General features: G+C 66.0%; 1 protein-coding gene across 50 annotated transcripts; it reads left to right on the plus strand.

The window, feature by feature from the left end:
• The first annotated feature begins 1,362 nt into the window (after positions 1 to 1,362).
• On the plus strand, positions 1,363 to 24,152 carry RTEL1 (regulator of telomere elongation helicase 1). 50 transcript variants are annotated; one of them, XR_014831989.1, is made up of 36 exons: positions 1,363 to 1,452; positions 2,166 to 2,436; positions 3,172 to 3,367; positions 3,608 to 3,701; positions 4,033 to 4,114; positions 4,230 to 4,290; positions 5,678 to 5,753; positions 6,434 to 6,518; positions 7,980 to 8,045; positions 8,527 to 8,680; positions 10,490 to 10,528; positions 10,644 to 10,722; positions 11,600 to 11,697; positions 12,193 to 12,248; positions 15,204 to 15,275; positions 15,398 to 15,479; positions 16,409 to 16,541; positions 16,660 to 16,773; positions 16,848 to 16,888; positions 17,009 to 17,094; positions 17,217 to 17,294; positions 17,681 to 17,758; positions 18,112 to 18,258; positions 18,330 to 18,445; positions 18,547 to 18,670; positions 18,754 to 18,901; positions 19,051 to 19,211; positions 19,592 to 19,819; positions 21,410 to 21,611; positions 21,813 to 21,953; positions 22,435 to 22,551; positions 22,669 to 22,902; positions 22,992 to 23,153; positions 23,279 to 23,413; positions 23,490 to 23,593; positions 23,713 to 24,152. XR_014831989.1 is itself a non-coding variant. In XM_085003215.1 (36 exons), exons 8-36 carry the CDS (start codon positions 6,489 to 6,491, stop codon positions 23,791 to 23,793), a joined length of 3,171 nt encoding a protein of 1,056 aa, XP_084859341.1. In that variant the 5' UTR covers positions 1,363 to 1,452; positions 2,166 to 2,436; positions 3,172 to 3,367; positions 3,608 to 3,701; positions 4,033 to 4,114; positions 4,230 to 4,290; positions 5,678 to 5,753; positions 6,333 to 6,488; the 3' UTR covers positions 23,794 to 24,152. The 50 variants fall into 50 exon arrangements, 38 of the variants coding, with proteins under 38 accessions (XP_084859341.1, XP_084859343.1, XP_084859350.1 ...); XR_014831988.1 differs by having other exon boundaries at positions 21,413 to 21,611; XM_085003215.1 differs by having other exon boundaries at positions 6,333 to 6,518; positions 19,727 to 19,819.
• The last annotated feature ends 45 nt before the right edge of the window (positions 24,153 to 24,197 follow it).

Consider the following 24,197-nt stretch of genomic DNA (forward strand, 5'->3'; position numbering starts at 1 on the left):
GAAACGTGTGCCTGGTGGGCAGGCAGCAAGTGTGTGGCTCGTCTCCGCATCTTCTCCACGCTTCCTGCTGAGATAGATGCTCTACATATCGTCCTCTCACTGGAACAGGTGGGTGAGGGTGGATGCCAGGTGCTCCCCTAAGCAGGATCTCACACACATCAGCCTGGACACACATGTAGCAAAAAGGAACCATTGGCAGAAAAACACCCGACATTACACAGCCACAAGCCACTCTAAAGTCAGCATTACCAGATGACTGTGGGCCGTCACTGCAGCATCCATTTCTTCTGGGTGCTTTTTTGGGACATGCTGGGGTTGTCTAGATAAACCCCACACGGAACTGCGTTGGGGGAGTTCCCATAGTGGTGCCGTGGAAACAAATGCAATCTGAATCCAACTAGTATCCATGAGGACGTGGGGTCCTTCCCTGGCCTCGAGGTGAACTGTGGTGGGGGTCACAGATGCAGCTCAGATCTGGTGTAGCTGTGGCGTAGCCCGGCAGCTGCAGCTTGGATTGGACCCCTCACTTGGGAACTTACATGTGCTGCAGGTGCAGCCCTAAAAAGCAAAGCAAAACCCCCCCCCCAAAAAAAATGTGTGGAGCCCTGGAACCTCCTTGTTGACTGCCACGTTGTGCTAGGTGCTGGGGGTTCAGAGGGTCCGCCCTGAGCAATGGGAAACATTGGCTGTGAAAGCCGCTGTGCCCAGAGGACAGTAGGGAGAGGAGTCATGAGTCAGGGCCTCACAGGGTCATGAGCAAGGGGCAGCCATTTGCGAAATTTAAGTGGTGGTCAGCTCATACTCGAGTATTTTATTTTATTTATTTATTCGTTTGTTTATTTTATTTATTTTTTAATTTTATTTTATATTTTATTTTATTTTATGGCCATGGAGGTTCCCAGGCTAGGGGTCAAATGGGAGCTGCTGTGTGCCTACACCACAGCTCATGGCAATGCAGCATCCTTAACACACCCGAGCGAGGCCAGGGATTGAACCTGCATCCTCATGGACACTAGCTGAATTCATTTCTCCTGCGCCACAGTTCCCAGATTCAAGTCTTAAAAAGATCTCTGGTTATTTCGAGAAAAGGGGGGCGGGGGGGACACAGAAAAACAGTTACATGGCTTGTGCGGTCGTCTGGGTAGTTATTCGAGGGGGCTTGGCCCAGGGAACGGAGGCACGGGTGACACCGAGAGAGGAGAGGACAGAGCCCCAGGTTGCTGCCGGAGGGTGAGGAGGTGCAGGTCCCCGCACTCGGGGTCCACAGACGAGGCGGGTGGGGCCTGGAGCGCAGCGCGCTGGAAGCCGGCGGACCTTCCAGCAGGGGAGCGGTTTCCGCCCGGAGGACCGCGCGGCGGACCGGAATTGGGGGCGGAAGTTTGGTGCTTCTAGGACCACTGCACGCCTCAGCTTGCAAAGTCGGACCGGCTGCGGGTCGAAGACGAGGTCTTGGTATGTCGGCCGGACTGGATTAAATTCCTGGGGACCCCAGTGGCGGGAGGCTCCCCGCGGAGACCCTGGCACTGGCACCCGTGTCCGAGTGGCGGCTTCCGCAACTGCAACTCCCGGCATGCCCCGCGCCGCCCTCGGGTCGCGCGCGGGCGATTCTGCCGCGCTGCATTGTGGGGCGCGTAGTGCCTGGCTCTGCGCTGGCGGAGTGGGCCAGCCCCGCGGGAGAGGCCGTGGCCAAGTGCTTAGGGACGCGGGCTCATAGTCCCAGTGTCCAAGCAATACTCGGCCTAGGGACGTGGAGTGGCTTGTGGGGCGTCCCAGGTCAGAGCAGCTCGTGTGCTCTCTCGCTGCACCCGGGGCCCATCTGGGAGGGTTGGGGCGTGGCCTCGGGCCGGCTGGGCGAACAAAAGGCTGGGAGACTCGGGCGGGAGATTCGTACCCGCCTGGGCCCGGGAGGGACGCTGCTAGAACTGGCCCCTCCATCGCTGGTGGAGGTAAAGGCAGCGTTCTTGCAGGTGAAGCTGCACCTGGCCCTGGGTCCTGCAGCCTGTCCTGGAGCGGGTGGGGCGGGAGATCACGGCAGGGCTGACACCTCTCCGGGCTCCGCGTGGTAGGATGTCAGAGGCTCCCCTTCAGGCCTTTCCGTGGCAGGCGCTGCCGGGAGCACCTGGCTCCGGAAAGGCTCTCCCTAAATGGTCTTGCTGTTATTCCAGCTCTGCCACAGAGGCTTCCGTGGAGAAAAGCATCGTATCCCAGCACCGCAGGCTGTCATCGCTCACAGGGGCTGGCTGAGACCTTGAGATGCGCAGAGTGGGCTTTGCCTCACAGACCCACACAGCCTGCGTTTCAGCCAGCCTGTGTGCCCTCTGAGAATAGGCCGTCATGCCCAAGATAACCCTGAGCGGGGTGACCGTGGATTTCCCTTTCCAGCCGTACAGATGCCAAGAGGAGTACATGAGCAAGGTCTTGGAGTGTCTCCAGAAGGTGAGGCTGCACACTCGGCCTTGTACCTGGGGATGGGTCGTCCTACTTTGGCCAGGTCCTCCTGGTGAAGGTGCCCTCTGGACATGACACTCAGCCAGAAACAGGGCCTGCGTTTTAGGTGCGGTAGGAGACATACTAAACAAGTAACAAAGATAATTCTTGATGGTGATGCGTGCTGTGAAGTCAAGACCTGAGGGCACCCCGGGGGCCTCTCGGAGGATGCCCAGGCCATTTGAGGATCTGGAGGGAGTGTGCCCACAGAGGAATGCCCATCCCTCATTTGGGGAGGTCTTTAGACCTCAGGGGTGTGTAGGAAGGCGGAGGGGGTGCAGGTGGTTTTCTGCGCGGTTCCGGGCCTGCCCACGTCGAGGAGCCCTGTGTCCATGCCTCCAGTAGCTGGGAGGGCCGATGAGCCTTCGTATCTGCCCGGGTTCCCCACTCAGGCTCCCGCCTCCTGTTTGGGTAGCGCAGATGCCGGGATCCCACAGGATCAGGCTCGTGTTCTGAGACTTGACACCTATTTCGTCATCTTCCTACTCATATTCAGCTGAAAAGTCCTGTGGTCCCTCGGGTGATGCTCTGCAAAGTGTTTGCTGACGAGGGGCTGCCTTAACCTACAGCTTTTGGTTTGAGCGGCAGCCTCCTGTGACTCGGATACCCCCTGCTGGGTGGGTGGGGGTGGCGGGGCTCCGCCTGCTGTGGCGCCTCCGTGACCCTGTTCCTGACCCCATTCAGAAAGTGAACGGCGTCCTGGAGAGCCCCACCGGCACTGGGAAGACCCTGTGCCTTCTCTGCACCACGCTGGCCTGGCGGGAGCATCTCCGAGATGCCGTCTCCGCCCGCAGGATTGCCGAGCGGGTGCGTGGGGAGCTCTTTCTGGATCGCCCCCTGTCGTCCTGGGGGAACGTCGCCTCGGAAGGAGACGTCCCAGGTGATGGCTCTTTCCTGGCCCCTGTGGGCACATAGGGGAGGCCAGGGGGTGGTCGCTGCCGCCCTGGTGCAACCTGGGATCAGGGTCCCACGGCCACGTCGGGACGCTGTGGCCCCGCTGGACTCATTCCTGGTCGCGAGTTTCGGGCGTCTGGTGCTTAGCTGTCACCAGGGTCGGGTTCCCGAGGGAGAGAGAGCACTGTCTCGTGGCCGTGACCTGTCCTGCTTCCTGTGCCGGCAGCATGCCACGCGGACCTCCCGAAGATCATTTATGCCTCCAGGACCCACTCCCAGCTCACGCAGGTCATCAGCGAGCTTCGCAACACCTCCTACCGGTGGGTCCTCCTGGCCTCCGAGTCCTGGGGGTTGGGGGCTGGTTCTGCCCCAGGTCACAGGCGCAGGAGAGGTGGTGTCCCCGCCTGGGGAGGGGGAGCCCCAGAGTCGCCTCTGCCTCCTCGGACGTCCTGGTCCCGCTGCTCACCCTGGACTCTGACTCGAGTGGGCCTGGCCATGGAGGACACCCCTCCCAAGCCCAGGGCACGTTTCTGCCTCTACCACTCCCTCTGGTAGCCCAGCACTCCCAGTGCAGCCTACGTAGCTGCCCTGCTGGAGGACATGGGGCTTCTGCTCCCTAGTTCTTGGGCCCACAGCCCTGTCTTCCTCCAGGCCCAGAGTGTGCGTGCTGGGCTCCCGGGAGCAGCTGTGTATCCACCCCGAAGTGAAGAAGCAGGAGAGTAACCATATGCAGGTGGGCGTGGAGCTGGCACCAGGGCTGGGCAGGGGGGAGTGTGCCCGGCAGGGGGGCTGGCCCGGGGTGCCCCGTGCCCTCTGAAACCTCCAGCCAGGACCGCGTCCTCCCCCAGGTCCACTTGTGCCGCAAGAAGGTGGCGAGTCGCTCCTGTCACTTCTACAACAATGTGGAAGGTGAGAGAGGGCCCACGGCAGCCTCTCCTGGCTGTGGGGGAGCCTCCGCAGGGCGTGGAGGCTGCAGGCCCTTAGGGCTGAGCTTCCTGGCTTCCCAGCCTCCGGTGCCACATGCAGAGGGGCCTGGCTGTTGCCTCCCGACGGCGTTTGGTGTTTGCATGGAAGCGAACGTGCTCCAGGAGCTGATATGTGCTGGCCCCGGCTGCTCACCCCAGGCGCTCCTGGCTGGTCTCCTGGCGCTCTCTACCCACTCATTGAGAGTGTCCGCCCCCCACAAGCTGGCACCTCCTTGCTCTGTTTCAAGCCTCCTTTGCCAGTGACCCGGAGGATGTGAGGGGGGTATCTCCAGCAGATCCCAGGTCAGAGACCCCAAGAGGGGAAGCTTGTGTGTGGGAATAAAGGGAGACGTGCAGAGCTGGGAGCCTGCCAGGCCTGAGTCGGCCTGGGGTTGGCCCTGGGCAAGGCCCCCTCCCCCTGCCCTCCCTCCCCCCGCCTCTCCTCCGCGGCCCCAGCTCTGGCACTGCCTGCTGCAGCGCATGCTGATTGGCTGGCCTGTTGCTGTGGTGCTGCTGAGCGGCTGGCTCTTCTTCCCCTCACCTGCTGTCTCTGGGGCCTGCTGGGGTTGGGGCCCTGCTGTGGCCTGTGGGTTCTGGCCTGGTACCTGCTCCAGCGAAGCTGGAAGCCAGGGGCTCTTTTCCTGTGGGGCTGCCATGTGACTCTGGGTGCTGATCAGAGGAGATTGTCTTGGCCACAGGGTTAGAGCAGTTCCCTGGTGGGTTCCCGGGAGCCCAGCTGGGGGCCTATGCCTCGCTCCTCCTTTGGTCCCACCCTGCCCTGGGCCTCATGGCCAGCGGGGAGTGGTGCCTGTCTGGGCTGCCAGCCTGAGGGAGGATCCCTGGCTGTTGGGCCTTGGGTGGGCTCTGCCCCTCCGGCCTGCCTGGCCTCAGGTTTGCCCCCTGAGTGCGGGCAGCGCGCCTTGGGTTTCCTGCCGCTGGCTCTCTGAAGCCTGGCTTCCTTTGGAGGGAGGCGCTGGGCTTGTTCTCAGTGGGGCAGTGGAGCCAGAGAAAGGGACTTGCTGCCAGACTGAAGCCCAATGGCCAGACAGGCACCTTGGGGCTCGTGGGGGTGGGTGGTGGGGACAGCTAGGGGCTGCCCCGTAGGTGCTCAGCCTCTGGCCAGTGGCCCCTTCGAGGGTGCAGAGCAGAGCTCCCTTGAGACTTGCTCGAGGGACTCGCTGGGTTGTCCGGGCGCCCGAGTCTTCGGGGAGGGTCTCGCGGTGGCTGTGCTCACTGCCTGCTGCTCCCAGGAGCCACGGTGTCCCGGGTGCCTTCCGTGGTCTGGGGGCCTCCGTGGACCTGAGAGCTCGTATTTCCTCCTGTGTCCCCAGAGAAGAGCCTGGAGCAGGAGCTGGCCACCCCGATCCTGGACATCGAGGACCTGGTCAGGAGTGGGAACAAGCACAAGTAAGGCCTCCCCGGGCTGGGCTCTCCCTCCACCTGCGGGGCGTGGACGTTTCTTTCCGGGTCTTTTCTCTTTCTTGGCCTCCCAGCGGCCCATGGTGTTCCCCGGCCAGGGCTCAGATCCGAGCTGCATTTGCAACCCCCACGGCGTCTGTGGCAATGCTGGATCTGTGACTGTGCTGGGCGGGGAGTTGAACCTGATCCCACGGCGCCGCAGCGGGAGCTCCTGTTTTTCCTTTTTGAATCATGGACCTGACCCGTTGTTTAGTGTGGAAAGCAGCCGGCAGTGGGGGGCTGTAAAGCGAGAAGAGAGACTCCCGTTCCCCGGCCCTCGGCCCACCCTCCTGCCTACCGCGCAGGCCTCCGTCCCACCCCTCGGCAGCCAGAGGGGCATTGAGCTTGGCTACCCGCCCCCACATCGGGCCCTCCTGTCTGACGTCTGCCGCGACCTCGTAGCTTCAGGGCTTTGGCTGTAGTGACGCAGGCCCGCTGTCCCGCTTCCCGCTGCCTCAGCCCAGCCCAGAAGCCTCCGTGTCCTCATCGTGGTAGATTTTTTCTTAAGCAGGCAATCCATTCTCACAGCCGAAAACTTGCTGCCCGCTGGCCCTGGTCCCGCCCGAACCTGGGAGCCCTCCCAGCCCACGCGGTGCCCCAGTGCCCCCTCACCCCACCCCGCCCCGCAGGCTGTGCCCGTACTACCTGGCGCGGAACCTGAAGCAGCAGGCAGACATCATCTTCATGCCCTACAACTACCTGCTGGACGCCAAGGTGAGCCTTGGCCTGGGCGGCTGGCCGGGAGGCCGAGGCGGCCCCAGCTCGTGAGGGGCTGGCGGAGCCCCGGCCGGTGCAGGCCCTGCCACAGACCCTCATGGGGCGCAGCGGGCTGGCGCCAGGGGACCGGCCCCCTCGCTGCTCAGGGATCGGCCACGCCCAGCCCGGCCTGTGGCTCCAGCCAGCCCTCTGGGAGCAGCTGGGCTGCACGTGGGGGCCGGGGCCGGTCCCCCTCAGCCTGCTGTCACCTCCTCTGCCCTTCGGGAGGCGCGTCTGAGTGCGCGGCTCGCGTTTTAGTGTGACTCCTGGGGACAGCGCCGTGCGCTGAGTGGGTCCTGCAACAGACTTGTGCTGAGAGGTTGCCCCGCGGCTCGGTTTCGGCTCGGGGGGGTGGGGGGGCGAGGGGCAGCCGGCGGAGGAAGCAGCACAGGAGTCGACGGCGCCGAAGGGCCTCGAGGGCCCGCGAGCACGGGGTGCCGACGGTGCGGGCAGGTGGGAGGCCTCCGGGACAGTGGGAGCGAGCGCACTGAGGCCAGGCCGCTGGCCGTTGCCCGAGCGGGTGGCTGGAGCGGAGGGAGCCACGGGGGCCAGACTCGCACCCTGAGAGCCCGCGGGTTTGCAGAGCTGTTGTGTGAGACTCGCAGGGCCGTGCCTCCGCCTGGCTGCCCGGCGCGGCCCGAGGAGCGGTTCTGTTGCAGCTGGCGAGCGGATCCCAAGGCTGGCAACGCCAGGGCCTGAGAGCAGGTGGTCCTGCCAAAGCGGAGGCCTGGCGCCTCCTGACCCCGGGCTCTGTAGGAGGCCAGGTGGGGCTGGAGGAGCTGGCGGTATTTGGAAAAGAACGGACCTCACTGATGCTTCCTGTGGTGCAAACGTAGACGTCAGAGCTCGGCCCTCAGACTCCCGGAGGAAACGGGGTCCTCGCGATTTGGGCTCAGCTGGGGTTCCTAAGCTCAGACGCACCAGGCACTAGCCACAAACACAGAGGCGGTAAATTGGACTTCGCCCCAGTTGAACTCTGCCTCTGAAAGCCTAAGAAGGTTAAAAGATGTGGCCCGAGAAGAGAGGGGTCCCTGGCACATCTGTGTCCCAACCCAGGACCCGGCTGACAAACAGCAGGCACGTACAGTTGCCGCGTCGGGCTCTGGTGGCTCGGCTGCTGCTCTGCACATGCTGGAGAGAGTGGAGCTGATCCAGAGCCTTGCACAGCGGCCTTCCCTGGGCTCTGCTGCAGCCACTGGGGCCAGGGCCGCCGTGTCCGTCCCCACCAGGGCAATGAAAGCGGGCCCAGGGCGTTCCCACTGTCCTCGGGGTCAGGAGAGCCTCCCAGCGCGCTCTGTCCGAAGCCGGCTCGGGCCTTTGTCCCCTACCCCATGGCTGTGTGGCGGGGTGGCGGGGGTCAGGCCCCGAGGGGGCAGGCTGCCCCGCGCCCAGCTCTGCGCCCTTCCCCTCTCGCTGCAGAGCCGCCGGGCGCACGGCATTGACCTGAAGGGGACGGTGGTGATCTTCGACGAAGCTCACAACGTGGTGAGTGGCTGGGGCGGCCCCGCCCCCGGCCCCCCGCTCTCCTGCACAGAACACGCACCCCTCTGTCCCCCCAGGACCAGACACCTGGTCCTGGGAAGGCGGGCGGGCTGGCCTCTCCACGGGGGCCCCGGACCCTCCCTGCCGCCACATCCCTTCTCTTTCCTTTTGTCCCTGGTGGCCGCCTCCCTGTCACTACACACCCCACTGCAGCTGTTCTGCGGCCTCTGCCAGAGCCTGGCACCCTGGGCCGCGCCCCGCAGCCCCACTGGGTCCCAGGCAGCCGTGGTCCAGGTTTGACTTGAGAGAAGCTAGAGTTTAGAGGAACGTTCTCTAACTGTGCCACGTTGGCAGCTTCAGACGCTGTCTGGGCTGACGTCCCTCCCCGAGCCAGTTGGGACCCGGCCTTGAGACACGGGCCGGGCCGGGGCTCTTGAGGCCTCTGCCGCCCCCAGAGCCCCTGATGGGTGTGCTCGGGCCCCAGGAGAAGATGTGCGAGGAGGCCGCGTCCTTTGACCTGACGCCCCACGACGTGGCTTCAGGCCTGGACGTCATCAGCCAGGTGCTGGAGGAGCAGACCAAGGCGGCCCAGCAGGCCGGGCTCCAGCTGGGGGTCGGCGAGGGCTCCCCCAGCACAGGTGAGCTCCCAGGCGGGGACTGCCCCGGGCCCGTGCGCAGGTTGGCTTTTGGGGACATGGCTTCTGCAAGTGGCTGCTTAGCCTCACAGGCCGGGGGGTCGGGTACGCCCAACTGGTCGGCGTTTTCTTGAGTTCTCTGTACCGTTGCGCTGCTGGCGTGGACCAGCCTCTGCTGCGTGAAAGTGGAAACCGAGCCCATTAGCTGTCGGGACGTCGGGACGCCCCTCGGACTCCGTCCGCACGCAGCTCCCTCCTCTGGAGCCTCCCCTGCATTGTCCTTGCACGGCAGCAGCGGCGGCGTGTGGAAAAATCCTTGCCGGGCCCTGTTCGTTAGTCCCCGTGTCCTGCGCGGCCTTTGTCGGTGGCCTGTGAGGAACCCACCTTTTGTACAACCAGCCACTTTGGGGCAGGTGTTGGCACGGGCGAGCGGCTGCGGGTTTCTGGCACCTATGCCTCACCTGGCAGAGACCTTCCATGCCCTGCACACGAGTCAGGGGCGGGGCGGGAGCAGCCCAGCTTCCCGGCCCCCTTACACTCACACGTGGGGACGGGCTCCAAAGGGAGCAGGGGCCCTGTCCCTCTTGCCAGGTGCCTGCTTCTGCCTCCTCTGCAAGGGTCTTCTGACGCACCCTCAGGTGGCGGGAGAGAGGGTTTGTAGATGGCTTTGGGTATTTAGCACAGAAATTCACAAATGTGTTGGCTTTATCTTTTTTTGGTCAAACCCACGTCATGTGGCAATTTCCCCAGGGCCAGGGATTGAACCTGTGCGGTAGCAGTGACCCCAGCTGCTGCAGTGACCACAGCTGCTGCAGTGACAACACCGGATCCTTAACCGTTGGGCCCCCGGCAACTGTTCCTTTGAGTTCCTTTTTTTTTTTGTCTTTTTGTCTTTTCTAGGGTCGCTCCCACGGCATATGGTGGTTCGAAGGCTAGGGGTTGAATCGGAGCTGTAGCCGCCGGCCTACACCACAGCCACAGCAATGTGGGATCCAAGCTGTGTCTGCGACCCACACCACAGCTCACGGCAACGCCGGATCCTTAACCCACTGAGCAAGGCCAGGGACCGATCCCGCAACCTCATGGTTCCCAGTTGGATTCGTTAACCACTGCGCCACGACGGGAACTCCCTCCTTTGTGTTCTTAAAGCCTTGCTTCTGTGGGTTTCATCTCTCGGCGGTGACTGTTTGAGAAGTGAAAGCTGGGCAGCCTCAGAGACTTGTTTACTCCTTTGGGTAACCAAGTGCCGCCGCAGTTAGGGTGAGAGGCCCGGCTGCTAGGGCCACCTTCTGGGAGGCTTCTGACTGCAGAGTTTCTCCTCAGCTCTGGGGCCACTGCCAGGGTGGCTCCTTCTGAGGGTCCCAGGGGCTCTGTCCCAGGCCGTGCTCCCAGCTGCTGGCAGATGTGGGCCCAGTCTCTGCTCCATCTTCAAGCTCCACAAAGAGACATCCCAACCCAGTTTAAACATGGACAAAAGATCTGAGCAGCCCCTTCTTGAAAGATACGCGGAGGGCCAGTGTGCTCAGAGCACAGACCCCTTTGGTCATCGGGAGCCTGCAGATGAGACGGTCTCGCAGCAGCTGCAGTGGGTTCATCCGACTGCAGCGGCTCGGGTCGCCGTGGAGGCTCACGGGGTCTCCCTGAAGGTGACCCGTGGCTCAGGCTGCTGCCCAGCTCAGGCGTGGGCCGCAGGGATTTCCCAGCATCATCCTGACGTCGGCGTCCCTCTCCCTCCCAGTCCTGGTTCCTTAGGACGGGGTGGTGGGATTACAACCGGCAAAGTTGGGCACGTGCAGCTTTTCCCTCCTGCAGGGTTGAACTTGGAGCTGGAAGACCTTGCTAAGCTCAAGAGTAAGTGCCTCTCTCCTCCTGCCTCGCCTGACCCCCCCCCCCGCCCACAACCCCTGGGCCCACCAACCCCCTGAAACCTGTGCCCAAGCTCTGCTCCTCACACCCTGCCCCACAGTGATCCTGCTTCGTCTGGAGGGGGCCATCGATGCCGTGGAGCTGCCTGGAGGCGACAGCGGTGTCACCAAGCCAGGGAGGTGAGGGGTGTGGACGGGAGAGGGTGTGCCTGGCTATGTCCCTGCAGCGCCCCGGTTGTGCCCCATAGGGCCTGGACCGTCACTGGCTTCACACTCCAAGGAGTCCGTTTCTGTCTGGGGGGCCCAGGAGGGGTCTGGCCTTTTGTTTGGTGGCTGAGCGTTGGGACCACAACACGCACACTCAGTATTTCTGCTGCCGGAGCGGCCCTTGTTTGCCGGCAGTTGCGTTTAGAAGGAGGTGGCTGCTTCCGCACCGCCTTCTGTTAGGACGGAGGGTGCAGTCAGTGGCCCTCAGGCCCCGGTCGCCCAGAAGGCTCGGACCGTCCCCCAGGCCTCTGAGCTGCGGAGCTTGTCTCCTGCAGGCAGGTGAGGGGTGGTGGCCCAGGGTGTCACCTTCTCTATGCACTGTGCTGGCTACGCTGGGACCCTTGTCTGGGTTTGCGGAAGGGCTGTCCTGGAATGTTCTGGAGTGCAGGGCTGCCTGCCTTCTGCCTGAGCCCTGTATGGCCCTGGTGCACTAACCCTTGCAGGGCCCCCGTCGCTCCCCAGAAGGACCAGGCCCCCCGGCCGCCTCGCCCCATACGTGGGGCTCCCAGACCCACGGGGGGGTTCTCTGCAGTTTCGCCGCCTGCCCCCCCAGCTCTCCAGAGCTGCTCTTTGCATGTCCTGCCTTCTGACGCCCAGCCCAGGCCTTTTGCTGGCGGCTGGTGTCAGGCTAGCCGCTGTCCTCCCCATGGGGGCTCCTGAAGTCAGAGGCCTCGCGCGTGCACATCTGCCCTCCCGGGGCTCAGAGATTGTTTCTGAGAGAAGGAGACCTTGAGGCCTTTGGCGCTGGGTTCACAGAGCGCGTCCTGAGCCGCTGCCTCTTCCCTGACAGCTACATCTTTGAGCTGTTTGCTGAAGCCCAGATAACGTGCCAGACCAAGGGCTGCATCCTAGACTCCCTGGACCAGCTCATCCAGCACCTGGCAGGACGTGAGTCCCGGCAGCCGCGCACCCTGTGGCTGATCCCGCCTCCAGGGCGCAGCCTGCTGCGCCGCCCCAAGCACGGATCTGGCCGCGGAGCTGCCCTTCTCACTGGGACGCGGAGGCCTTGGCACGTTCCATGGCTGGTGCTCTGGGAAGTGCAGCCTTCCCCAGCAGCCCCTTTAAGAAAGAGTGGTGGGCAGCTGGGCTGAGGGCCCCCCAGCCTCTCTCCCAAAGCGCCCGCCCCGTTTCCGCTCAGAGGTGCCCAACAGACTGCCTCCGGGCTGGGCCGAGGAGCCGCTGGTGCCGGGCGGCGGCGTGGTCTCACCCGGACGCCAGCCTTGCCGCGCTCCTGGGTCCTGCGGGTGGGCCGGGCGGCCCCAGCCTCACAGGGCAGCAGAGGCTTTTTTCCTGTCCCGCCGACCCACGGGCCGAGGGCAGAGGGGGACGCCCCTTGGCCGGCACCACCCTGCGGGGAGGGCGGTCAGCACGCTGCTTCCACAGGCACCGGGCTGTTCACCAACACGGCGGGGCTGCAGAAGCTGGCGGACATCATCCAGGTGGGGACCGGCTGTGGCCAAGACGCGGCGTCTCCTCTTCTTTCCTGAGGGCGTTGGGGCCCGACCTTCCGCGGCGCTGCGGTTGGTCTAGCGTTGGGGGAGCACAGGGTGTCCACGTCACGCGCTTTGAGGCAGCACCACGAGGCCTGGGGCCCCAGCCTGTGGCCCCTAGGTGGGCTCCCAAGCGCGGGGGCCTCGGAGGGTGAGAACCTGGCGGGTCTTCCATCTGGAGACAGGCCCGGGGCTCCTGCCCTGCCAGCTGCCCTCAACTCCTCTCCCGTTCCTTGCTGACACGGCTCTTGGGGGAAGGCTGAAGCAGAAGCCCATCCCAGGCTGCCGTGGGGTGTGTGTGTGCGTGCCTAAATTCTGTCCCTCTGCCTCTGCTGGGCCAGCCTTGCCCGGAGGGCGTTCAGGCAACGTGCGTGAGCTGGAGGGGCCTGTGGGCTGGTGGTCTGTGCATGCCTGGCCAGGCTGGCCGAACCTGGGCTTTGGGGTCTCCCCGCATAGACCCCGCCTTTCCCAGGCCAGGCCGCCAACGAGGCGGTCACACGCCTCAGGGCTGTTGCACATGGCCGCCCCCTGCCCCGGATGTGCTGTCCCGCGTCCAGCTGTCCTTGGGCCCAGCTGAGCCATTTCCTTGGCTCAGGTGGACGAGCTGGGAGCCGCCTGCCCTTTCTTGGGTGGCTGCCCAGCGGGCTGCCGAGGGCCAGCTCGTCCTCAGGCACTCTGGCCTCCTGCGTCTCCCTGGGCCTTTGTGAAGAGGCCCCTTGGTGGCTCTTGGTCCTTGGGGAAACCATGGTGCTGGAGGCCCCACGTGGCGTGAGCACAGCTGGCTTCTGGCACTCTTGCCCATGCTGGCTCAGTGGGTCCAAGGCCCTGGGTGACGTCCCTGGCAGCGTCTGTCACTCTGTCGCGCCCCCTTCCCCCTCTCGAGCAGTGCTTCCACCCTGGCCTGCACTCCACAGGGCTCCGGGCGCCCTGCACTGCCGTGCAGTTGGGCCGTGCAGGGTACATCTGTGTCGCCAGCGCCAGGGCCCCCCTTGGGGCCAGTTCAGCGGGTGAGCAGGCCTCATTCCCATGGCAGGGGTGGTTGTGCCTCTGCACCCCACCCCCCGCCCTGTCACCGCCTGCTCCGAGCTGGGGCCACCTCCAGTGTCTGGTCTTGGTCACATTTAGGCCTTTGTACTGACAGACTTGCACCTTGAGATCCAGCCCTGAGCTGCTGGCGTGTTTGCCACGAGCTGCCTGTCTGACCAGGCCCCGAAGGCCCAGGTGTGGCCATGACCTCGTCCACATCTGCCCGCACATCTGAATTCCCCTGGGTCCCCCTCGCTGGTGTCCCGGGTGCTCAGGAACCAGCTGTGGGATGGGACATGCCGGCCCATGGGCCGCGGGCAGAGCTGCGTCACTCACCAGGGGCAACTGAAAGCAGCTGCCAAAGGAAATTCCCAACCAGTCAGTTAGCAGCCTTGGGTTCTGGAAGGTCTGGAAGAATCTGGCTCCATAAACAGACGTCCTGGGAGGGGAGGGGGTGCGGGCCTGAGGCTGCGGGAGGGGGCACCCGCCCAGCGGCCTGTTCCCCTGCAGGGACGCCTCGGAGACCCAGCAGCCTTGGGGGTCATGGCCTGGGCAGCAGAGGGGAATGTGGCCAGAGGCCCCGCGCGAGGTGCGGGCTGGTGCCAGGCAGGCGTTGGAGCCGGGCTGACGGAAGCCGGGCCCAGCCCTTGGCGGGGGCGGCCGCTTCTCCCACCGTTTTCTAGAACTCCTGCCTGACCTTCGAGGACCTTTGAGGCGTGTGGGCCCCTCCGGGGACCAGGCCGCAGGCTCTGCCAAGGAAGCCGTGGGCCCAGGGCGGTGTCAGGCCCGCGGGGCCGAGCCTCTTGTGCGGGGTTCTGTCCTCGCAGGCAGGCGCCTCAGTAAATGGCGAGGCCCGGCGTCTGGCCGTTCTTGTGCCGGCAGGGCGGACACTCGCGGAGCCCCGCTCCCGCTCAGTGCTTCCTCCCCAGGTGCCCGCCTGCCTCCCCCAGGCCTGGCCTGCGGAGGAAGAGTGCGTGGGCAGGGCTTCCGCGTGCCTGCGGGTGTGCCGGTCTTGCAGACAGAGCAGGACTCGGTCCTCGGGGCCTGGCCCGGCTGCCGTCCCCGGGTCCCTCGCGGCGTGGCACTGTCTCAGCCAGGACCCTCCCCGCCCCTTGCCGTGGTCTCGGCCTCTTTCCTGCCCGCCCGCCCCGGGCAGAGCCGGTGTGGCCCCTGTCTGGGAGGGTCCCGCGGGCTGGGGCCAGAGGCTCGGCTCGTCCCCAGGGCAGGTGTACGGACTTCTGGAGCCGGTGGCGTCGATCTCGGCCGGCCTCCCGCGTCCCGCGCTTTCTGCGGCTGTTGTGAGGGGGTCCCTTGAACTCCTGGTAGGGAGGCTACTGAGTGGTACCTGGTGGACGTGTGTGTGAAGCCACCTTAAGAGTTCTCTTTGCTTCAAAAGTTTGCCGTTTGGCTCTCCTGGGTTTTCTAAGTCGACGGTCCTGTCGTCAGAACATCCTGTGTTTTGTCCTTCTCCCCCAGTGTGTACGCGTCCTGTGGTTCTCTCTGGGCCTGGTGCTTTGGCTGAGGGTACAGTTCTACTTGTTCGACGTGGGCTTAGCTTTACCCTGTTACTTCAGGGAGGAAACTGAGTTCCTTCCGCCTGGCCCCTGACCCAGCCCTGGGGAGAGGGGGGAGGGCGGGCCTCTGACCTGGGCCTGGCTGCCCAGGACGCGCCCGGCAGCGCAGCGGGACCGCTGAGGATCAGAGGGACAGGTGGCTCCTGCTCCTGGGCCTGAGGTCCAGCTGCGAGACCCTCTCGGCTTGGAGCAGGGCCCCCTGAGCATCCTCTGTGTGGGGGTGACTCAGCGGGAGAGGCAGCCTCTGCTGTGTTCTCTGGGACCGGGGTGTCCTGCTGACTCTGTCCTGAATCTCTGCTTCCAGAGCGTGTTCAGTGCGGACCCTGCCGAAGGCGGCCCCGGGTCAGCGACGGGGCCGGGGTCTCAGTACTACAAGGTGGGGGCCACCCCCAGGGTGGGGGCCCCGGGGCTGGGGTCTCAGAACTACAAGGTGGGGGCCGCCCCCAGGGTGGGCCCGGGGGGGTGGCCTCAGGACACCCGTCCGTTCTTCCTCTGCAGGTGCACATCCACCCTGATGCTGGGCCCCGGAGGACCGCCCAGCGGTCAGATGCCTGGAACACCACAGCGGCCAGAAAGCAAGGTGCGCCCCTCGGGGGCTGGGGCGCGCCGCCCCCTGACCTGGGCGTGGCCCTCCGTCCAGCTGTGGGCTCTGGCCGCTGGCCGGTCCAGCTCTCTTTCCGTGAGAGTCAGCGCTGTCGGAGGGGGAGACCTGTGAGGGGCCTGGCAGCCTGGGGCCTGCCCAGAGCTTCCACGAGCGGTTGGCCTCAGATCCCTCCCCACAGAGGCGGCCCAGGGAGCACCCTGAGGCCGGGCTCCTGGGCCCCCCAGGGTTGTCTGTGGTCCCTCCCATCCCTGTTGGTGCAGGACTGGCCCGTGACGGTGTGGGCCTGTGCCCGCCGCGCCCTCCTCCTGTCGGGGGCAGGCACTGCCCAGTGGTTGAAAGAGGCTTCTCTGGTCCCAAGAGGCCTCTTCTTTTGCGGGAGTGCTCCTGCTGAGCTGTGGCATGGCCTTGACCCTGGTCGCAGTTACAGCAATCTGCTTTGCTCTTCCAATTTCCCGATTCGGAGCCCTTGGCAGTCAGCAGGAAGGGAGGCGTGTCCAGAGGGCCAGGCCAGTGTTGGAGGTCACCACTGGCTTCCTGCCTCCAGGGGAGTGGGGATGGGCGGGGACGCGGGCCTGTGCCCCTCCCTCCTCGAAGTCCAGCCACAGTCAGAGGAGGGAGCTGGCTCTTCATGTCCTGAGCCTTGTGGACCTGTGGCCTCGGGGTAGGCTGTCCTCTCTGGAGGTGACCTCAGCATCACCCCCACTGCCACAGGGTGCTGGGGGGCTGCTTCCTGCTCCTGGGACCCCTGACGGAGAACCCAACCACAGGCTCAGCTCCTGGCCCCGGAGACCCCGCGACGCAACCCTGTGCCCACAGCCCTAGGGGCCCAGTGCTGCCTGTGGGAGGGCCGCTGCCTGCAGGAGGTGCCGGGGGCCCCACAGTCAGCCTCACACTCGTCCCCCCAGGGAAGGTGCTGAGCTACTGGTGCTTTAGCCCCGGCCACAGCATGCGAGAGCTGGTCCGCCAGGGCGTCCGTACCCTCATCCTCACGAGCGGCACGCTGGCCCCTGTGTCCTCCTTTGCCCTGGAGATGCAGATGTAAGTGCTGCCCTGTGCCCCCTGCCCCCCGGGGAGCCCCAGACTAGCACCGGCTGCCCCGTGCTGCCAGGGTGCCGGGGGTTCAGGACCTCACAGGGCCCGCCTCTGCCTGCCCCAGCCCTTTCCCAGTCTTCCTGGAGAACCCACATGTCATCGACAAGCACCAGATCTGGGTGGGGGTCATCCCCAGAGGCCCGGACGGGGCCCAGCTGAGCTCCGCCTTCGACAAACGGTAGGGGCCTGGCGGGCAAGGCGGGCGGGCCGCGTGGGGGACCCTCCTGGCAGCAGCCTCCTGCTTCCCCGCAGGTTCTCTGACGAGTGTTTGTCCTCCCTGGGGAAAGCGCTGGGTGAGTGCCGTGCCATTCAGCCCGGGCCTCCGCCCCGGCTCCGCGCTGCCCTGCCCCGTCCCCTGGGGGGGCCACGGGGCCCCTGCGGGTGCCCTCCCCTGACCAAGGCCGTGCTTGCAGGCAACATCGCCCGCGTGGTCCCCCACGGGCTCCTGGTCTTCTTCCCTTCCTACCCGGTCATGGAGAAGAGCCTGGAGTTCTGGCAGGTGCGTCCCCCTTTCCAGGGTCCTGGGGTGGGAGGGGAGCCCCAAATGGCCAAGGGTCTGGCCAGGCCCGAGCGTGTGCCTTTGTCTGAGAAGGCGTGACAGCATCCCGCCTCCTCCCACAGGCCCGCGACTTCACCAGAAAGTTGGAGGCCCTGAAACCTCTGTTTGTGGAGCCACGGAGCAAAGGAGGCTTCTCGGAGGTCCGGGGTCTGGGGCGCCCCTGTCCCCACGCTGCCCTCATTGCCATCATCCCTGATGGGCTCCGGCCAGCTCTAGGCGGGGTGTGGCCGGGGTCCTGCTGGCCGTTTAGTTTCAGTACAAGGACTGTGGCTGCAGACCCCCGGGTTTAAGAGGGTGGCAGGAAGCAAGGATTCCCCTCACAACCAGCCTCTCGGCCGTGTCTCCAGGAAAGCGAGCGGGTTCTGGGTGCTGGGTCCAGGCCCGCCTGGGAACCCGTGCCACCAGGCAGCTTCTGAAGCCCGCTGGTCCCCTCCCGGCTGGGACAGTGCTTCATCTCAGAGGGTGATCGTGGGGTCTCGCTCGTGGAGGGTGGGGCCAGAGGCCGCTGACCAGCCTCTCCTTCCAGGTGATGGCTGCCTACTATGCCAGAGTTGCTGCCCCAGGCTCCAGCGGGGCGGCCTTCCTGGCTGTGTGCCGGGGGAAGGTGAGGCCCCGCTGCCCACGTGCAACGCGCCTGGCCCGTCCTCCCCAGCCGGTGTCCATGCCTGCGGGGCTCAGGCCTTGTGACCTGGGGGCTTCAGTGTGGGTGGGAAAGGCCGGTCACCTGCTTCCTGCAAACAGGAGGTGGGGCCCTGCTGGTCCCGGCTGGGGCTGGCCCTGGGCGGGGGTGGGCAGGATGGAGAAGGTTCTGAGGACCTCTTGGCTCCAGGTTGGAGGGCCTTCCCACCTTGCGTGTCCCTGGGGGTGTGTGGCTGAGGGTCTCGGTCCACGTGGACCCTGGGGAAAGGCCCCAGGCCAGCGTGGAGACAGAGGAAGAGTGTGCCCACTGCTCCCCAGGCCAGCGAGGGGCTGGACTTCGCCGACGCGAATGGCCGTGGAGTGATGGTCACGGGTCTCCCGTACCCCCCACGCCTGGACCCCCGGGTGGTCCTCAAGATGCAGTTCCTGGATGAGATGAGGGGCCAGGGCGGGGCCGCGGGCCAGGTGAGATGCCGAGCTGGGGGCGGGGCGGGCAGGTGCTCGAGGGCCCGTGACCGAGCCTTCCTGCCCCGCAGTTCCTCTCCGGGCATGACTGGTACCGGCAGCAGGCGTCCAGGGCTGTGAACCAGGCCATCGGGCGGGTGATCCGGCATCGCCATGACTACGGGGCCGTCTTCCTCTGCGACCACAGGTGGGTCGCCTGTGCCTTGGGTGCCGGTTCTCTGCTTGGGCCCGTCTCCCTGGAGTGGGCTGCAGGGTAGAAGGGGCTCCCCGCTGATGGCCCCTGCGCAGGTTCGCCTATCCAGATGCCAGAGCCCAGCTGCCCTCCTGGGTGCGCCCACACGTCAAGGTGTATGACAGCTTTGGCCACGTCGTCCGAGACGTGGCCCAATTCTTCCGAGTTGCTCAGAAAACTGTGAGTCCCAAGCTGGGTGTGCCCGCATGCCGCCTGGGGGGGGCGGGGCCGGCTGGGACCTTCAACCACCTCTGACCGTCTAGATGTCGCTCCTGGCGCCCCGGGCTGCTGTCCCGGGTCTGGGCACAGAAGAGGGCTCTGCGGCAGTGGCCATGTCCCCCAGCCCCCTCCCCACCAGGAAGGCCATGAGTCTCGACGTGCACGTCCCGAGCCTGAGACAGAGACACTCGGGTGCGTGTGGCTGGGCGATACGGCTGGCAGGGCCCCCAGGGCAGAGGGCGGGTGACTTTCAGTAGGCTGGTGGCATGCTGGGTGGGCCTGGCGACCGGAGCTGGGGCCCTGCATTCTGGCGGACGTTGCCCACACGTGTGTCCCCGCAGGCTCGCCAGTCACCGCGGATGCCGAGGGCAGCCTGTGCGTGGAGTATGAGCAGGAGGCGGTCCGTGCCCAGTGCAGGCCCAGGGGGCTGCTGGCCGCCCTGGAGCACAGCGAGCAGCTGGCCGAGGGGCCTGGGGACAAGGCCATCCCCGGGGAGGAGGAGGTGCGTGTGCCGAGCTCCCTGGAGGCAGGGGACACGGGTGGCTCTGCCTGCCTGGTCTCAGGCTCCGTGTGCGTGTTCACCCCGTATACGCCCCCCCATTGGCAGGGTGGTTGGGGCTTCAGCACATGCCTGGCAGTGCTGTGCGCCCGCCCAGGCCCTCAGAGGACGCTCCCAGCGCTCTCTGCGGTTCTCTTTGGGGAGTCAGCCTGAGGCTGGCCTTTCTGGGAGCCTGAGCCGCGCTCAGGACCTTCTGGCCTAGGGCTTTTGTCCAGAAGCCCATAATTCAGCCCTGAGCCAAAGCTCCCTGCTTCCTGCTGGGCTCTGGAGGGCACTGCTGCCTCACAGGCGCGTCCTGTCCCCTCCCCATCGGTGCCTTCCAGGGACTGCGGAGCTGAAGCCAGGACCTGCTCTCACGCTTGCTTCTCTGCTCGGGGCGAGGGTTTTGCCGGCCCGGGGCAGTGTCATGGCTCTGGGGCCCTGATGGCGTGGGTCAGACCGCACTGTGTCACCCTCAGGCACACTGTCCCACTCTCCTGGCCCCTCGTGAGAAGAGACCAGCGGATGAACAGAGAGGCAAGAGGAAGAAGGTCAGGCTGGTCAGTGGCCCGGTATGTGCATCATCGCCAAGACATGGCGGGAGGTCTGGGGGCAGCCCCCGGCCGCTGTGGCTCTTGACGGCCCCCAACCAAGCAGAGGGAGGTGTGAGCGGCCCGACCTGCCCACAGGCCTGAGCCGGCTGCCAGGAGGCATGCTGGAGCCAGGAGTGTGGGCAGGGGGCCGGGGGTGGGGGCAGGGCCTCGGGCAGGCACGGGACTGCCTGTGTCGCCCCTCTGTGTCTCTGCTGGACTCTCCTCTTGACGGCTGAGCTGCTTGTTGTGTGGGTCCTGCCGCCGCCCTCCCAGCCCAGGCCTCAGGCTGCGCTGGGGCCTGGTCTGCACGGACCCCCTCCCTGTCTACTTTGTTACTGGGAGGACATTGCGGAGCTGCCCAGGAGTTCCCACTGGCTCAGTGGTTAAGAACCCAACTAGTATCCATGAGGAGGCGGGTTCGATCCCTGCCCTGGCTCAGTGGGCTAAGGATCCAGCCATGAGCTGTGGTGTAGGCTGCAGACGTGGCTCGGATCCCGCGTTGCTGTGGCTGTGGTGCAGACCTGCAGCTGTAGCTCTGATTAGACCGCTAGCCTGGGAGCCTCCACGTGCCACGGATGGGGCCCTAAAATGCAAAAACAAAACAAAACAAAAAACCAGCTGCGCAGACTCTGAAACAACGGGGCTTCCCGAGAGCCTGCCTGAGCAGCTGCCCTCAGCCCTGGGCTGTCCCCTCCCTTCCCGTTCCTGGGGCGCCTGGGCGGTGCCACCTGGGGCCAGTTCCTCCACACTTTGGAGTCCTGCAAACTTGGGGTCAGACTCAGGCCCTTCACGTTGCTTTTTGGTGGTGTGGAGGGGTCCACACAGGCCTGTGGCTCCTTCCATGGAAGCTGCTGCCTTCACAGGCAGGCGGGCCAGGCCCTAGCCTTTCAGGCAGGTTTGGTGTGGGGCCTGCAGCCAGGCAGGCTCCCCTGGGCTGGGCTGGGCTGGGCTGGGCGGGCTCTTGGCGCCAGTGTGGATGCTGACGTGCCTGTGCGTGGAGAGCGTGGTGTTCCCAGGCTTGGATGCAAGCAGTCAAAAGTAACTGTGTTACATTCCAGAAGCGTCCGGAAAGCCCCAGATGCCACTGCCTTTGTCCAGCTCCCTTGGCTTCTGGGAAGAGCCGGGTGGTGCCCAGGGGGCTGACACGGAGGAAGTGGCCTGGGTGCTACGGCTGGGGCCTCAGAGGGCAGCCCGGGAGCCTGGACCTGTCTGGCCTGGTTTCCACGCTTTCTTGTCGAGGGTTCGGGGTCAGGGCTGGGGGTGCAGCACAAGTGCAGCACGGGGCCATCTGACGTCCCGTCAGGCTGAGCAGGGTCCCTGGCTGTGAGCTGAGTGTCCCCCGAGCCCGGGGTGCTCTGCTGTGGGCGCGGGGAACTTGGCAGAGGTGCAGGAGCCCGGCCTAGGCAGTAAGTCTGCTGCGGGCAGAGGCCCAGCGGCTTTCCTGCCGGCTCCTCTTGGCTGCCCTTGGCGACCCCAGCCAGGCCAGGCCTGCCAGGCGTCCTCCCCAGCAGCCCCCAATGGCAGCTCGCTGTCCCTGCAGCGCCTGAGGGGACACCGGGTCTGTGTCAGCAGGAGGAGCCGGCAGCCTGTGCGGAGACGGGCAGGGCCAAGCTGTTCATGGCAGCCGTGAAGCAGGCGCTGAGCCAGGCCAGCTTCGATGCCTTCACCCGGGCCCTGCGGGACTACAAGAGCTCCGACGACCTGGCAGCCCTGGCGACTCGACTCGGCCCCCTCTTTGCCGAGGACCCCAAGAAGCACAGCCTGCTCCGAGGTGCCTTGGCCTGCAGAGGCTGCCCCCTTGGGGGTCCCACCCTGGGGCCGTGGTGCAGCTGTGGGGCAAGGGGCCACCGGGATCCGGGATTGACCTGCTCCCCAGAAACGGGGCGGGGGAGGACCCCTGTCCTGGCACCTCCGTCCAGGTGGTCACTTTAGCCCCTGGAACCCGCGGGCCCCAACCCTCCTCCCCCGCCAGGCTTCTGTCAGTTCGTGCGGCCCCACCACAAGCAGCAGTTTGAGCAGGTCTGTCTCCAGCTGACGGGCAGAGACTGCAGCTCTGGAGCCGAGCATGGCCTTCCCCAGAAGCAGGGGGCACGACCAGCCCTGGACCCCAGTGGTGAGTAGATCCCCGGGTGGGACCCTCCAACGCAGGCCCTGTGGGAGGGGTGGCGGCTGGCTCTTGGGGCAGGTCCTCCCGTGGCTCCACCTCCCGGTTTCTGAGGTGGACAGGTCCCTGCCTAGAGGGGGCCGCCCTGCAGGTCCAGAGCCTGGGAGCTGCTATCCTGTTTGTTGAGGGACACCTGTGAGCAGAGCTTCCCCGAGGACAGGTGTCACAGGGTCCCCAGGACTGGGGATTCTGGCCTGAGCCATTCTTCTGCTCCCCTGTTGGACTGAGGCCCCGCTGGGGGTCCTGGTGCCACCCCCACAGTCCTGACCCTCCACCTGACCTGTCAGGTGGGGCCGGTGCCAGGGTCCGCCTGCAGTGGTCTCCGGAGAGTTGTGAGGCCCCGTCTCCCCTGGGATGGACCCCCCCCCCCCGGGGGTGGGGGGATGCTTAGAGCCTCAGGTACCAACCGGGCAGCTCCTCGTGTCTGCAGGTCGGAGGGAGCCCGACCCCACACTGACCCTGTCCCAGGCTGCAGCCGGGCAGCTGGACTCCAGTGCGCACCTGAACCAGGGCCGGCCCCACCTGGCCTCCGGGCCATTCCCCAAAGGTGCCTGGGCCTGGGCCGGGGGCGGGTGGGGAGTCTCCTGGGGGCCGCTCTGCTTCTGCACCCCCACAGTGACTTCCTGGGAAGCTAGTGCACCAAGACGTGTTACCTTCCCACCAGGAGACCCTGGCCGCCCTCCGCAAGCGGGGTCTGGAGCCCCTGGAACAAAGAAGCGGGGCCCCCCGGCCGTAAGCGCCTACCTGGCCGATGCCCGCAGGGCCCTGGGGGCCGCAGGCTATAGCCAGCTCGTGGCAGCGCTGACCACCTACAAGCGGGATGACGACTTCGAGAAGGCGCTGGCCGTGGTGGCCGCACTCACCACCTCGAAGCCCGAGGACTTGGCTCTGCTGCAGAGCAAGTGGCCCGGGGCGGGCAGGGCCGGGAGGGTTGGCCGCGGGCTGGGCTGGCTGGGGCCCGGCCTGAGGGCGCTCTTCTCTCCACAGGGTTCGGCATGTTTGTTCGGCCGCATCACAAGCAGCGCTTCCGGCAGACGTGCGCCGACCTGACCGGCCAGGCTGCCGCGGTCTCGGGCTCCCGGATGCCAGAGTCCCAGGAAGGAAGCCCTGCCGGGCCTCCTGACCTCGCCCCCGGGGCCGCCGGGCCAGGTAGGGGGGCCCTGCCCGCACCCCTGCTGCCCTGTCCGCCGCAGCCCCACCCAGCCCTGGCAGGTGGGGTGGGTGGGCTGTGGTGAAGCGCCCGGGCCCCCAGGACGCCTCCCTCCTGTCTCCAGGCGCCCCACCACCGGAGACACCGGGGAAGACCCAGAGGAAGATCTCCGCCTTCTTTAGACAGAGGCCGGCTGGGGCTGCGGGGCCCCCCAGCCGGCCCCCCACTCCCCCCCGCGGGCAGGCGCAGCCGCAGTGGGGTAGGTCCTGTGGCAGGGGCTGTGGGCGGCGGGGCTGGCCGAGCAGGCCTGGTGCTCATGTCAGGGCCCCCCGCAGTGGGCTTGGTGTGTCCCCACTGCAGGGCAGACGACGTGGTCACTTTCCAGTGCCCCTCCTGTGACTTCCACTGCTGCCAGGCCTGCTGGCGACAGCACCTCCAGGTCAGCAGCCAGACCCTGTGGCCGTGGCCCTGTCCCCACAGGCGTTGCCTCGCAGGCTGGGCTGGGGAGGTGAGCAGTGGGGTCTGCAGGGGTGTCCAGCGCCCTCTGTGTGTCCGCAGGTCTCTAGGTCATGCCCGGCCTGCCACGCTGCCACCAGAAAGCAGAGCCTCGCACAGGTGTTCTGGTCGGAGCCCCAGTGACAGTGGAGACCCTCCTGCTGCGGGGTCGGTGGGGGCTGAGGCTGTTCTCCCTGGGGCACAGCTTGGACACTCGCCTGTGGGCTGCGGGTGGGCCTGACACCAGAAACCGCTTGGCCAAGAGCCCACCTGACAGGCCAGTGCAGTGAGCGTGGGGCCCCCCTGAGAGCGTCCCCAGAGCTGCCTCAGGCCACAGGAAGGAAGGTGCCTCCCCAGAAGGTCCCTGGCCCCTGGCTTGCGGGTGGGGCCCAGCTGATCCCAAGAGCAGGAAGGGAGGCCACCCTGTTCCTCCTCTCTGGGGGACCTTCTAGGGGCCCGTGTTACTCAGGGGACAGGGCTTTAATAAAGTTGCTGGCACTACAGGGGTGGACGGGGTCTGTGTGGCCTGGGCCTGGTGGTGGGGTTGG

The sequence above is a fragment of the Sus scrofa genome, chromosome 17 (genome assembly GCF_054392235.1).
Source record: "Sus scrofa isolate SSC_HxYL_T2T_F1_AM1 chromosome 17, Sscrofa_HxYL_maternal_Yorkshire_Landrace_v2.0, whole genome shotgun sequence".
Lineage (NCBI taxonomy): Eukaryota > Metazoa > Chordata > Mammalia > Artiodactyla > Suidae > Sus > Sus scrofa.

What these genes read in the sequence shown, in the direction of transcription:
- RTEL1 (XM_021078363.2), top strand. Translation starts at nt 2,335, where the DNA reads ATGCCCAAGATAACCCTGAGCGGGGTGACCGTGGATTTCCCTTTCCAG. An exon ending in AGACCTTGCTAAGCTCAAGA is followed by an intron (nt 10,529 to 10,643) that starts GTAAGTGCCTCT and finishes CCTGCCCCACAG; the next exon opens with TGATCCTGCTTCGTCTGGAG. An exon ending in GAAGCACAGCCTGCTCCGAG is followed by an intron (nt 21,612 to 21,812) that starts GTGCCTTGGCCT and finishes CTCCCCCGCCAG; the next exon opens with GCTTCTGTCAGTTCGTGCGG.